Source organism: Lithobates pipiens, unplaced genomic scaffold, assembly GCF_037356315.1.
Source record: "Lithobates pipiens isolate NorthernLeopardFrog02 unplaced genomic scaffold, aLitPip1_a1.2 Scaffold_25, whole genome shotgun sequence".
Lineage (NCBI taxonomy): Eukaryota > Metazoa > Chordata > Amphibia > Anura > Ranidae > Lithobates > Lithobates pipiens.
Window position 1 is genome coordinate 64542948 of NW_027507787.1, and position 15499 is coordinate 64558446.

The 15499-nt window shown below is 38.8% G+C and overlaps 1 protein-coding gene across 1 annotated transcript in view; it reads left to right on the top strand.

Moving 5' to 3' along the window:
* Positions 1-15499, top strand: part of COL13A1 (collagen type XIII alpha 1 chain) — a 237971-nt gene that overhangs the window by 60187 nt on the left and 162285 nt on the right. The window contains exons 8-9 of the mRNA XM_077454564.1: positions 13435-13461; positions 13573-13599. Of these exons, the coding sequence (XP_077310690.1) occupies positions 13435-13461; positions 13573-13599 (54 nt within the window). The remainder of the gene's footprint in view (positions 1-13434; positions 13462-13572; positions 13600-15499) is intronic.

Sequence of the window (15499 nt, forward strand, 5' to 3'; positions counted from 1 at the left end):
TCTAATAATAAATAATGCAAGTAAAAATGGAATACAAATGTTTTTGTATATAAGCCGGTGATACTGATATAATGGTCCTTGTTTGGGCACTTGGTGCTATGGGGTGGCAATGTTCTGTCCCTGTCTCCCACGATCTCCTGTCTGTAAGTCACCCTGTCACATGCTGTCCCAAAGTAAACTAAGTAGCATCTGTGCTGATGCACTTTGCCCATTTTGCATTTTGCATGTTCCATCATAAAAGAAATGTCTGTGAAAAAATAATTGCAGTCAACAGCATGCAGATAGGGACAGGCTCAAAAGAGACGGCAAGACATCCACAACAATAAGATGTAACAAAGAATGAAAAAGGAAAATCCTTTCCCATCCGCCCACCTCCTAATTCTATAGGAGCATTTTGTTAGGTACATGACATTCAGTAAGTGTTTTTTTTCTGCTTTAACAGGCTTGCCAATGGCTACAAGCCATACATTAGTCTCTCCCTATACAGTTTATGAGCAAAACTTCATGTGCAAAGTGTCAATATGGCTGCTATAATCTCCCCTTTTATAATGAGGGGGCTGGCTATTTGAAAATCCCCCCTCATTGGCACTTCTCGGCCAGCTGAAATAATATGAAAGGACCGGAGGTGCATTATGGTTACAAATAATTCGTTCTGACCCAGTTCCACAATCATTTACCAGGATCACAAATTTCAAACCTGCAGAATTAAACCTGAACCCTTATACCTGCAAAACTCCAGACAAGTACAGTGGAACATGAAATTGCCAGAGGTAGACAACCCTGGAGAGGCGGCCATCTACCTGAACAACAAGGAAGAGAACAAAGATCACCAGGGAGCAGCTCGTTTTTTTTTTTCTTTCAGAAGATATCATAGCAAAGCTCATTTTAAAAAAAAACTAGGGGAGGTTTGAAGAAAACTTGAGCTTCACAGCATGATCATGGGAGTGTAGATGAGAGTGCCAGAGGACTAAAGCACCAGCAATATAACATGGCTATATAACTATATAACATGGCTTTTGGAATGTACGGTACATTAAACACTGTATTATAGACATGCAGAAAGTACATACAATTTGGCACTACATCTATCTAATTTAATCCATATTTATCTAACGCCCAAAGAGCCTCACATGAAAGATTTTCTTGGGGAGAGTGATATAATTAAAATCTGGCTTTGCTGAAGCCATGTTGTTGCCACATATTCTAGAGGGGTGTGATTCATGCAGATGAACATATAGGCTGAAGAACCATTGTTAGAAAATAAACAAAAAGTATTACGCTGGTAGAACATTCAAGCTACTGGCAACAACACAATAGGATGAATTTGTGAATAGAAAACATAAAATAAAAAAATTGCTGCGCTGAAAAATTTGATGATGTGATAAAATGAACAGAAAATAGCAAAACTTAGTCCCTTGCAACAAAATAGTTCATTGTAGTTTCTCATACAAGAGAACAAAAAGTGAACTTTCCAATTATTAAAGACAGTAAATTTAAAACGGAAATCCAGTATTTCTCTCCTTTTACGTTGATAAAGGTGGTATGATAGTTTATATTAAGGATAACTCATTCATGATGTACATAAAGGATAAATAGAAAATATCCACATAGTGTAAAACGGTATGCCTTGTTTATTAAAAAAAAACAAAGCTAAAACTCACCATAAAGAAGATAAAATCCAGCATGTCTATACAAAAGTTGGTCCCGGAAACAATCCAACCACTTTGTGGTTTCAACGTGCATGGTGATGTCAGATGCATGGAAACCTACAGGTTTCGTCAAAAATTGACGTCATTGGGACCAACATTTGTATACAAATGCTGGATTTTATCTTCTTTATTGTGAGTTATTAGCATTACTTTATTTTAATAAACAAGTCATACAGTTTTTCACTTGTGGATATTTTCTATTTATCCATTATGTACACCATGATGGAGTTTTATATATATATTTTTTATAAGTGTGTGCATATATATATGTATATATATATGTGTATATATATATATATATATATATATATATATATATATATATATATACCACTTTTATCAACTTAACAGGAAAGAGGAATTGGATTTCCATTTTGGATTTCCATACAGTGCTTTTGACTCTTAGAATCTAGAGTTCACTGTTTCTGGTAAGGAGGACATTTTTACTTTTGGTGGAGGTGCATTTGGGTGATTCATCAATCGATTCATTATTTACACCCATTTTTACATACACAGCTTGCATAAGACACTACAATAAGCTATTTTGATTTTTTCTTCTCACATCATCAAATTTTTCAGTGCGGCAATTTTTTATGTTATGGACAACCATTGTTTCCACAAATTATGACATAGACTGAAGAGGTGTCAGTGCCATAAATTACAAAATAGGCTGGAGAGGTATCATTAACTGAGAGGACCACAAAGGTTGAAGAGCTGTCATTGCCACAAATGAACATCATATGGCTGTGATCGACAGGTAGATGACATTTGACCTGTTGCTGACCTAAAGCTTCTAGGATCTCACATGAACGACCCTGTTAGAGTTACAATATATTAGGTTTGAAATATTACAGTGGTAAATGGCCTAAAATTAGCAAAGCTATATAGTTCCAAAATTGCAGCATGTTTAAAATCGAATGTCCTTTACTATTGAACAGGGGTCCCACTGCTGGGATGATGTCAGAGTTCTGGTCTTGCAATAAATAATTGGCTGTTGGACTTCTCTATTTATTACCCTATAATGAACCAACCTATAATACATAAAAATCCCATTATAAATACATATTTGGCATGCTGTAATTTCCTTGCAATGTGCTGCACTCAGAATCTTCTAGTAACAACCCAAATGTCCCACATTCTGCCATTTACGAGAATTTTGAGCGTTGGCTACCTAGGTTCAGGCAACAGCTGCGAATGAAATCATTCTTCTCCTAGACACCTCTGCAAGCCTGTCCATCCGGCTTCAAACAAAGCCATTAACACACAGTGGGCTCTGTATTAGAAAAATAACAGAATTTACAGGGTCTGCTGAGGTGTTTTATGAGGACATCCACTTTCACAATCAACTTTGTGTAGATTTTGGAAATCATTAATAGCCAGAGCAGAACCAAATTCCAGAAGTATAGTCTAATTTTCAGTTTCACACAGAAGAGAATATTTCTAACATGAGATTTGTTAAATGCATTAAAGGGCTTGTACTCATTCACACAATAATTGGGAACTCAGCCAGGAGCGCCACCTGCTGTCCACCGGGAGCTGAAAGAGCTGTCAGTTTTAAGAGATTTAAAGCAGAACTCCAGGCAAAAAATAAAAAATAAATATGGTATTATAGTTGTATATTGTTTCAAGAATCACTCAATGTATTTAAAAATACTGTTAGCATAATTTAACGACTTATGTCTCTACAGTAACTTTCTGTGCCCTACTGTACAGCAGACTGAGACTAGGAGTGTGAGCATTATGAGATGGTCTAGCGTTGTGCACTGCCATCCTAAAACATTTCAGAATTTGGAGGATGGGAAGTGTTCAGATGGCTTGCAAAAAAACGGTAGCTCTCTGGATAATGCTGTTTGGGGAAAATGTAGAAAAAAGAAGGGTGACTAAACAAGTTTATAAATATTGTATAATTATAATTATATGCTAGGTAATAATATATATATATATTTGTGTGTGTGTGTAAAGAAAAAAAAAATTGTTGGTGCTCATTGTGACCAATCCGAATTCTTGTTTTTTTTCCCCCTTAAAATAAAATGTAAAGCTGAATTAGTTGCTGTCAGAAACAACTCATTTTCTTTTCTGCAGCTTTCATTAATCAGTACTTTTCAATCAATATATTCTTGGATTTTAATTAAACAGGAAGTAAATCCTGATGGGTTTTACTTCCTTCCTTTGTCCCAGCAAACTAAAAGCATGATGTACTAGTATACATCGCATACTAGCACATTATGTGACACTTACCTACAAACAAAGCCCGCGCCGCCCCTGCTGTAGGCCATATCCATGTTCACCCCTCTTCTTTTCCAGGCCATGGACTCCAGCTCTGTGGACTGGCCGGAGCTGCGTTACGTCATGGCACTTGTTTGTGAAGAAATGGCACGGTGAGGCGTTTCTTCATGCACATGCGCCGATTATACTATCGGCGCAAAACACAGTAAATATCTCCTAGACTGAGATATTTACAGTACCTATAGGTAAGCCTTATTCTAGGCTTACCTATAGGTACAACTTCCACTTAGAGGTTTACAACCTCTTTAAAACTGGTTTCCTGTCCATTTGGTTACCTGCTACATCAAAATCTTTAGAATATAGTCATTATTTGGCTCAATGATGAATCTATCTTGGTTTGGTTCGCAAAGGGTTTGGCAAATGTAGGCAGCTTGATTAGGCCACAATATAAGAGGGAGTAATGAGGCAGTTTCAAATAAACATTAGATTGTATTACATAGTTAAATAGTAGGTGAGGTTGAAAAAAAAGACACAAGTTCATCAAGTCCAACCTATGTGTGTGATTATATGTCAGTATTACATTGTATATCCATGTATGTTGTGGTCGTTCAGGTGCTTATCTAATCGTTTTTTGAAACTATCTATGCCCCCCGCCACCTGTGGAATGGAATTCCACATCCTTTCTGCTCTTACAGTAAAGAACCCTCTACATAGTTTATGATTAAACCTCTTTTCTTCTAATTTTAATGAGTGGCCATGTGTCTTGTTAAACTCCCTTCCACGAAAAAGTTTTATCCCAATTGTGGGGTCACCAGTACAGTAGTTGTAAATTGAAATTATATCCCCTCTCTAGTGTCTCTTCTCCAGATAGAATAAGTTCAGCGCTCGCAATCTTTCTTCATAACTTATATTCTCCAAACCCTTTATTAGCTTTGTTGCCCTTCTTTGTACTCGCTCCATTTCCAGTACATCCTTCCTGAGGACTGGTGCCCAGAACTGGACAGCATACTCCAGGTGTGGCCAGACCATAATCTAGAGTGGGAGAATTATTGCTTTATCCCTGGAGTTAATCCCCTTTTTTAATGCATGCCAATATTCTGTTTGCTTAGTTAGCAGCAGCTTGGAATTTCATGCCATTGCTGAACCTACCATCTTCTAGGACCCCCAGGTCCTTTTCCATCCTAGATTCCCCCAGAGGTTCTCCCCCTAGTGTATAGATCGTATTCATATTTTTGCCATCCAAATGCATTATTTTACATTTTTCTACATTAAACCTCATTTGCCATGTAGTTGCCAACCCCAGATGCCCAGATCTTCTTGCAAGGTTTCCACATCCTGCGGAGAAGTTATCTCCCTGCTTAGCTTAGTATTTTCCGCAAATACAGAGATTGAACTGTTTATCCCAACCTCCAGATTTCTTGTTCCAAAAAGTCCCCCACATGTGGTATCCCCGTACTCAGGAGAAGCAGCAGAATGTATTTTGGGGTATAATTTCACATATGCCTATAGCATGTGTGAGCAATATATCATTTAGTGACAACTTTGTTCCATAAAAAAAAGTTTGTAATATTCCCGCAAATTGTGGCAAAATATAAAATATTCCATGGACTCAACATGCCTCTCAGTAAATAGCTTGGGGTGTCTACTTTCCAAAATGGGGTCATTTAAGGGGGGGGGTTTGTGCTATTTTGGCATTTTATGGCGTTCGAAACTGTGATAGGTAGTGAGGAGTGAAATCAAAAATTTGCACCCTTAGAAATCCTGAAGGCAGTGATTGGTTTTCAGGGTGCCGTACGTGGCTAGACTCCCAAAAAGTCCCACATATGTGGTATCCCCGTACTCAGGAGAAGCAGCAGAATATATTTTGGGGTGCAATTCCACTTATAACTATGGTATGTGTGAGCAATATATCATTTAGTGACAACTTTTTGTAAACTTTTTTTTTTGTCATTATTCAATCACAAAATATTCAATGGGCTCAACATGCCTCTCAGCAATTTCCTTGGGGTGTCTATTTTCCAAAATGGGGTCATTTGGGGGGGTTTGTACTGCCCTGCTATTTTAGCACCTCAAGAAATGAGATAGGCAGTCGTAAATTAAAAGCTGTGTAAATTCCAGAAAATGTACTCTAGTTTGTAGAGTTTGATTGGACACAGCTGACCACATGGGTAAAGAGCCGCGTTATAGGCTCTTAACCTAGGTCGGGGATGCGCCATGCAACATAAGTTAGTCTTGGGTTGTGGATGTAAGTAGATTTAGAGGTTTTAGTTTTAGAGTGAACTTCCACTTTAAAGCCTGACTCCTGCGAACAGATATATCGTGATGCTCTGTGGATAAAAGTCTTATACAAACATATTAGTCTGGGCCAGAAAATTGTGTCTAAAAATCATTATATACTGGACCCCTTGTCATGGGAAAGCTGGTACACACTCTCTCTGTCTCTCTGTTCTCAAGGTAGTGTGCACACCTGGAAGCTATTGATTTATTGTTTTGCCAGCAGCATTTGCAATGTTGGTACAGTTACACAGCGATGTAATGCATGTACTGAGATCCCTACAACTGATAGCCAGCAGGAAATGGAAATTCTCAGACAGTGTCTTGGAACACGACCTTCCCTTTTTGAAGGTAAAACAAAACACTTGCGACTTCTCCCACTTCCTCAGCAAAATAAATCAAATATGACAAGACAGAATGTATTACACCCATGTTTGGCTGGACTTCATGTATTACAAAATATTCCATGTACACTCTTCGATGTCATTATTGTCTGGTAATTATATTTATTTCATTGTCCCTGCTGTCATTGCTGGGCTGACCCTTCAGGACAGGAGGTTATAATTCTAATAAAATTGTAGGACAAGGAAGTGATGATAACAAAGGTTCCACTAATATAAGTTACAGAAACAAAGCTTTGCTTTTTATAGTGCTTGTAGTTGTCACCTAGAGTTCGTCAATGTGCTTTTGGTGGGGAACATGCAATTAGACAAAGGGAAGGAAAAGCTTTTCAAGTGGAATTCTAGTAAAATGGCTTTTTTAGTTTTGGACAGAGTGGGAAAGAACTAGGGTCTCTTCAGCTTTTTATTTTTGTGTGCCCCTTCAGGAAAATTTCTGTTCATTTCCTGTCCCAGATACAAAACAAAGTGAGGGCAAATTCTAGCTTTGGCAATTGTGGTTAGAACAGGTGTCACCACTGGAAAATATCCCCCCCCCCCCCTGCCTTCTATTCTGGCCATAGCATATTATTTTGTTTTCACTTTTTGTACTGACGACACTGGTTGGAAAGAAAATTAGAGAGGGTAAATCTTACCATTAGTGTCCCAGAGAATGATAAATAACGAAAGCTCTAACTATTCCAGACCCTATCCAAAGCTACAAAAAGATTACAATTATATTAAACCCTTATTTTATTTTTTTTTATTTTTTTTATGAGACAGTCCATACTTACATTATAGAATAAGACTTCTTTACTAAAATTGCCTTTTTCTGTTCTCCTGCGGCTGGTGTCTCCATAGCTAGTCAGCTGATAAGGAGACACCTTATCAATGTGTGTTTCTGGCTGGTACTGTGTGTGTCCTTAGACCACACAATGCCTGGGAGGCAACCCCTTGCTCCCTCCTCTGAGCAAATTGACCAATGGTAGCAGGAGCCTATGGCTCTGCAGTCCTCAGTACCTGCCTCAGCAAAACAGAAGATTGGAAAAGCTGTGCAGATTGTGAAGGATCTTGTAGAGGTGAACAGAGGGTAGGGTTCGCTTTTCTTCCTTAATGCAGAGAATGCCATAAGGTAAAAAAAAAAAAAAAAGATTCTGTCTGAGCCAGTCTTAGTAAATTCCCCTGTACAAGCTTTACAATGTATTTTCTGGATCTGAACAGCCATGTGTAACACACCTGTAGGCACACATGTCTCTAATTAGTTGTCATTTGCAGCAACTGTCATGCAAACTGGTAAGTGAGCAGTGAGAGCTAATTAGAGACAGATGTTATAAACTTCATAATCTCCACTGTAATATTAGGTTGATGGTTTGGAAAGAAAAGAAAGTTTATTTTCTATTCTACACTATAGCAAATGTGCATATTACAGTGCTTTGACTCTGTGTTTTGTTTAGATACAAATAGGTACAACCTATGTAGGATGTGTTTCATCCCTGTGTATCACCTGGAAGCTAATTGGTTTCTATGCATCCATTATGTCTTTAGCGACCTTAAGGTCCGCTTCACACTGAGGCAGCACGACTTACAGCGCGACTGCCTCAGGCGACCTGGACGCAACCACTGCGGCGACTTGCAAAACGACTTCTGTATAGAGGTCAATGCAAGTTGCCTCAAGTCGCCCCAAAAGTCGTACAGGAACCTTTTTCTAAGTCAGTGCGACTTGAGTCGCTCCGATTAGAACGGTTCCATTGCACAGAGCGGGATGCGACTTGTCAGGCGGCTAAGTCACCTGGCGAGTCGCCCCTGTGTGAACCGGCTCTAAGTGCTTTATACTTTTTTTTATTATTATTATACAGGATTTATATTGTGGCAACAGTTTGAAGGCAGACATTTCAGTTACAGTATCTCACAAAAAAAGGACACTCCTCAAATTTTTGTAAATATTTTATTATATCTTTTCAAGTGACAACACTGAAAAAAATTACACTTTACTACAATGTAAAGTAGTACTCAGCTTGTATTACAGTGTAAATTTGCTGTCCCCTCAAAATAACGCAACACACTGCTGGCAACAAAAGTGAGTACAGTGGTGTGAAAAAGTGTTTGCCCCCTTCCTCATTTCCTGTTCCTTTGCATGTTTGTCACACTTAAGTGTTTCGGAACATCAAACCAATTTAAACAATAGTCAAGGACAACACAAGTAAACACAAAATACAATTTGTAAATGAAGATGTTTATTATTAAAGGTGAAAAAAAATCCAAACCATCATGGCCCTGTGTGAAAAAGTGATTGCCCCCTAAACCTAATAACTGGTTGGGCCACCCTTAGCAGCAACAACTGCAACCAAGCGTTTGCGATAACGTGCAATGAGGCTTTTACAGCGTCCTGGAGGAATTTTGGCCCACTCATCTTTGCAGAATTGTCCTAATTCAGTTACATTAGAGGGTTTTCGAGCATGAACGGCCTTTTTAAGGTCATACCACAACATCTCAATAGGATTCAGGTCAGGACTTTGGCTAGGCCACTCCAAAGTCTTCATTTTGTTTTTCTTCAGCCATTCGGTGGTGGACTTGCTGGTGTGTTTAGGATCATTGTCCTGCTGCAGAACCCAAGTTCGTTTCAGCTTGAGTACACGAACAGATGGTCGGACATTCTCCTTCAGGATCTCTTGGTAGACAGCAGAATTCATAGTTCCTTTTATCACGGCAAGTCTTCCAGGTCCTGAAGCAGCAAAACAGCCCCAGACCATCACACTACCACCACCATATTTTACTGTTGGTATAATGTTCTTTTTATGAAATGCAGTGTTCCTTCTACGCCAGATATACTTGGACACACACCTTCCAAAGAGTTCTACTTTTGTCTCATCGGTCCACAGAATGTTGTCCCAAAAGTCTTGGGGATCATCAAGATGTGTTGTGGAGAAATTGAGACGAGCTTTGATGTTCTTTTTGCTCAGCAGTGGTTTTCTCCTTGGAACTCTGCCATGCAGGCCATTTTTGCCCAGTCTTTTCCTGATGGTGGAGGCATGAACGCTGACCTTAACTGAGGCAAGTGAGGCCTGCAGTTCCTTGGACGTTGTTGTGGGGTCTTTTGTGACCTCTTGGATGAGTCGTCGCTGCGCTCTTGGGGTAATTTTGGGCGGCCGGCCACTCCTGGGAAGGTTCACCACTGTTCCATGTCTTTGCCATTTGTGGATAATGGCTCTCACTGTGGTTCGCTGGATTCCCAAAGCTTTGGAAATGGCTTTATAACCCTTTCCAGACTGATAGATCTCAATTACTTTCTTTCTCAATTGTTCCTGAATTTCTTTGGGTCTCGGCATGATGTGTAGCTTTTAAGGATCTTCTGGTGGACCTTACTGTGTCAAGCAGCTCCTATTTAAGTGATGCCTTGATTGTGAACAGGTGTGGCAATAATCAGGCCTGGGTGTGGCTAGAGAAATTGAACTCAGGTGTGGACAACCACAGTTATAGTATGTTTTAACAAGGGGGGCAATCACTTTTTCACACAGGGCCATGATGGTTTGGATTTTTTTTCACCTTTAATAATAAACACTTTCATTTACAAATTGCATTTTGTGTTTACTTGTGTTGTCCTTGACTATTGTTTAAATTGGTTTGATGTTCCGAAACACTTAAGTGTGACAAACATGCAAAGGAACAGGAAATGAGGAAGGGGGCAAACACTTTTTCACACCACTGTACATCCCTAAGTGAATATGTCCAAATTGGGCTGAAAATGTCAATATTTTGTGTGGCCATCATTATTTTGCAGCACTGTCTTAACCCTCTTAGGCATGGCGTTCACCAGAGCTTCACAGGTTGCCACTGGATTCCTCTTCCACCCCTCCATGATGACATCACAGAGCTGGTGGATGTTAGAGACCTTGCTCTCCTCCACCTTCTGTTTGAGGATGCTCCACAGATGCTCAATAGGGTTTAGGCCTGGAGACGTGCTTGGCCAGTCCATCACCTTTACCCTCAGCTTCTTTAGCAAGGCAGTGGTCGTCTTGGAGGTGTGTTTGGGTCAGTATCATGTTGGAGTACTGCCATGTATCCCAGTCTTTGAAGGCAGGGGATCATGCTCTGCTTCAGTATGTCATAGTAGATGTTGGCATTCATGGTTCACTCATTGAACTGTAGCTCCCCAGTGCTAGAAGCACTCATGCAGCTGCAAATCATGACACTCCCACCACCATGCTTGACTGTAGGCAAGACACATTTGTCTTTGTGTTCTTCACATTGTTCCTGCGACACACGATTGACACCATCTGAAGCAAATAAGTTTATCTTGGTCTCATCAGACCACAGGACATGGTTTCAGTAATCCATGTCCTTAGTCTGCTTGGATTCAGAAAACTGTTTGCTGACTTTCTTGTGCATCATCTATAGAAGAGGCTTCCTTCTGGGACAACAGCCATGCAAACCAATTTGATTCAGTGTGCGGTGTATGGTCTGTGCACTTACAAGCTGACCCCCCCCCCCCCCCCATCAACCTCTGCAGCAATGCTGGCAGCACTCATACATCTATTTCCCAAAGACAACCCCTAGGAAATGATGCTGAGCATGTGCACTCAACTTCTTTGGTCAACCATGGCGAGGCCTGTTCTGAGTGGAACCTGTCCTGTTAAACCACTGTATGGTCTTTGCCACTATGCTGCAGCTCAGTTTCAGGGTCTTGGCAATCTTCTTATAGCCTAGGCCATCTTTAAGTAGAGCAACAATTCTTTTTTCCGGATCCTCAGAGATTTTTTTTTTGTTATGAGAGCCATGTTGTACTTTCAGTGACCAGTATGAAAGGGAAGGGAAGGGGAGGGAAATTTGCTAATTGGGCCCAATTTGGACATTTTCACTTAGGGGTATACTCACTTTTGTTGCCAGTGGTTTAGACATTAATGGCTGTGTGTTGAGTTATTTTGAGGGGACAGCAAATGTACACTGTTATACAAGCTGTACACTCACTACTTTACATTGATACAATGTAATAGTTGTGGGGGATGATCTGATGGAGAAAGTAAAACAATATATTAGTTAAAAATAGGATAGGCTTCTTTAAAGTGAAGGGTCTTCAGGGATTATCTAAAGATGAATAGATTAGGGGACAGTCGGACAGATTGGGGTAGGGAGTTCCAAAGGATGGGAGAAGTTCTGGAGAAATCCTGGAGGCAAGCGTGGGAGGAGGTGACAAGGGAGCTAGAGAGCATGAGGTCTTGGGAGGACCGAAGAGAGCGGCTGGGTTAGTATTTTGACACTAGGTTAGTGATATAGTTAGGGGCAGAGTTGTGTTTGGCTTTGTAAATTATTGTTAGTACTTTGACTTCATTGTATTCATTGGGTGTGTGGAAGCCAGTTGAGGGATTGGCAGAGAGGGGTGGAGGACACTGAATAGTTGGTAAGGTTGATGAGTCTTGCAGCAGCATTCATTATGGACTGAAGGGGGATAGTCTATTTAAAGGTAATCCAATGATGAGGGAGTTGCAGCAGTCAAGGCAATAGATAACCAGGGAGTGAACTAGAAGCTTTATGGTGTCATTGGTCACACACATCAAGGCCACACTAAATGCACATAGAGGCACTGTTTTACCTGTCATAGGATTTGTATTTTTGTCCATCCAGTCCTAAGATGTATGCAGCCCTGCCACAAAGCCCAGCTTTGTCTGGTAGGGCAAGATCATGTTTTGACCATCCCCAGCCATGTTCTTATACTTCTAAATGAGGCTGTCCTAGGAGGAACAAGGTTGTTGTTTTTTTTTTTTTTTTTTTACAAAAATGTAATTGTAGTAACATTTTTGTAAGAATAGGAATGAAACATGTATTTTACTTTCACGATTTGTTTTCTGTATAAATGTTAGGTTTTGGATTTCCTTTAAGTCAGCATGAATTGTTTTTATTGTAGTATGGTCAACTCGCATATCCCCTGGTTACTAGATTGGCATCTTGGAGACAGCCCAACATATGCAGTCTGGGACATGAGGGCAAGGTTGTTATGTCTGCAAAGTGAAGGAAGGTTAAATCAACCAATTATCAATAATAAGTGCTCCCATATCCCTCTTTTAAATCAAATTGTGAATTGTATATTTTTATAGCTGCTGAACAGAAGCAGGTAATTTTTTGAATGAGCTTCAAATAGAGTATAATTTGTACTGACTTGCATTCATATGAAATTATTTAGCTCTTTGAAATATTCCATATGTATGTAAAATCTGCCTTTGTCATGTAAGATACTGATTAAATTATATAGAGGTATTTTAGCAAATGAGAGCATAGTGGTTTCAGAAAAAGGGACTGTTTGCATTTGAACAATGCATCAATCTATTGGGTCCGATTTATAGCTTTGTGTTAAAGTGACCCCAATTAGCACATTAAACATGATTACTTGACAGAATATGCTGGTTTGTGGTTTCCAAATTAATGACTATTATTGCCTTTTTCCTGTGACCTCTGTCCATACATGATTGATTTGTTTCAGATTGTAAATATTTTCCATACTGATCTGCCAGGCCTTTTGACACGTAATTAGCCCATTAAAAGTTAAAATAAATAAAAAGAAAGCCTTCCTAATTGCTGGAATTGATAAAGACTTTATTTTTTGGATTATGCTTATTTCTATGTTTCGTAAAAAGGGGTAAAATATGTTTGGAAGCCTTACTTTAAGGTCACAATTAGCATTGTTTTAAAGGAAATCCATTGGTTCCAGGCAATTGTATGGATTGCATGTCATTGACTAGTACAGAGCATTTGTTGTTCTACAGTTGCCCTGATTATGACTACATAATGTGAATCATACTGTATTTATTACTGATGAAAGCAGTCTACTACAAAGCAATCCTGTTTTTCTTTTTAAGGGTTCTCCTGGTCCAAAGGGAAATCCAGTGAGTATATATATATTTATATGTTCCGCTAATGATAGTATTGTTGTGTCTGTTTCAAATTAAATGTATGAATACTGCAATTTTATAAATAGAGTATTTTTCTTCTATTAGGGAACAGCAGGTGCCAAAGGAGAAAAGGTATGGAATTCTGGATTGTGTACTATTTTTCTCATTTGCTATAAATGTATTTTTATATACTGAAACAGTATGCATTTATTATATCATGATGCTGCTGATAATACGATAAATCCATTTAAAGCAGTACTACACCCATTGATTTAACTGTCTCCCAAAATAGTTACATTCAAGGCATGCCATGAGTTATAACTGTTACAGTTGCTTTCAAATGAACTTTCAAGCCATCAAATGGCTGCTATCATAACTGATCACATGTGCAACTGAACGGCAACTGCAGATCAAACAGAGGCAAAGATGGCAGCTTCATTGGCATTAAAGATAGAAAGGTTTAGTTCTACTTTAACACATGTGCTTCAAGACACACACTGCCAATGCTAGGTTAAAACGTTAGAACCCAAAACACAAATGCAAGGTCTATCAAATGTAGTTTAACTTGAAAAATAAAGGGTTAATATTTGTGAGATCATTACTTCTAGACAATTTAAAAAGACTTAACATTGTTTTTCAAATAGTTAGACTGCTGATTTTATCTTTCAGTTTTATCATGTTTATTCTTTATGGTTCTATGCCTTGGACAGTTGGTGAATTTCCCACCTGTTATATATTCTAACATATTAAGATTAAAGTGATAAAAAAACTATATATATATATATATATATATATATATATATATATATATATATATATATATATATATATATATATATATATATGAAATCATGATGAATAATATTTTTACGGGTGCACAATGGTATTTACACAAATTGTAGGCCCCATACACGCTAAAGAAAAAAGGTTCCCCTCAGCACAGGTTCCTGACCTGATCTTGGGTGCTTCAGAAGGTACTACAGTATATGGAACCAAATAGCTCAGCACTCATAGGCACTGTTTACATCACACAGTACTGTGGTTAAATAAATGTGAACTGCAACACTTTTTTTTTTTTTATCTGATCCTGTTTTATTGCAAGATAAAATGGGTGGATTGCAGCTTGACAAATGACAGAGGATAACTTCTGTGCCCTCTGTGCAAGAAGGTGAAAGTATAATGGGATGCTACAAAGAACAATACAGACAATATCCTTCCTGGCTTCAACAAACATACACAAATAAGATTCTTTTGGAACAACAGGTTACAAAAGCTGAGAAATAATATTATTTTTTCAGTCTTCCTTTTCACTAATGACCTTAACTGTTCCTAAAATGTTTTGGGCAAGCCTTAGGATTGCTGTGCGGGTGGAGGGTGTCTATTAGTACATATCCTATAGTGTGTATGTCTAGACCCAGAGGATTTCACCATAACTTGAGCTATCAGTTTATTGTATATTTGGTACCCAAACATGGAGCTGGATGTCACAACCTTAGTTCATTCTTTGAAAGATGTTGTTCTTCAGACAACCTACACATGCACTGTGCAGTACTGTTCTTAAAGTGCATCTCTAGGCAATTTGTATGTACATATTAGGAGAAATTTAGAACCTCTGCAGGTCTATGTCGTCAATTGAAACATTTTTCTCTTACATCTTTACCTGCTAACACAGTAGGAAGTTAGAGGAAACCTGAAGGGAAATGCCACCTTTTACAGCTGTCAGCTGAACAGGTGCCCCCCGGTAGCAGATTCAACCGAACATTTGGATGCAGTGACTACTGTAACCTTTTAACTTCTTCTGGGTAACAAGTATTACCAGAGCAAGACGTGAGGGTGAATCTCTGCAATGGAAACGCAGACATACAAGAATGACAACCACCCAATTTATAACCAGCTTTTAAACTGAGATTCACATGGTAGGACAGTGCACAGTACAAATAAACAGAAAATTTCCCAGTAAACTTCCCATCTAACCTGTAAAATAAAATACAATGACGCTGTGTAACAATTTACAGTAAAAATAGAGGATTTA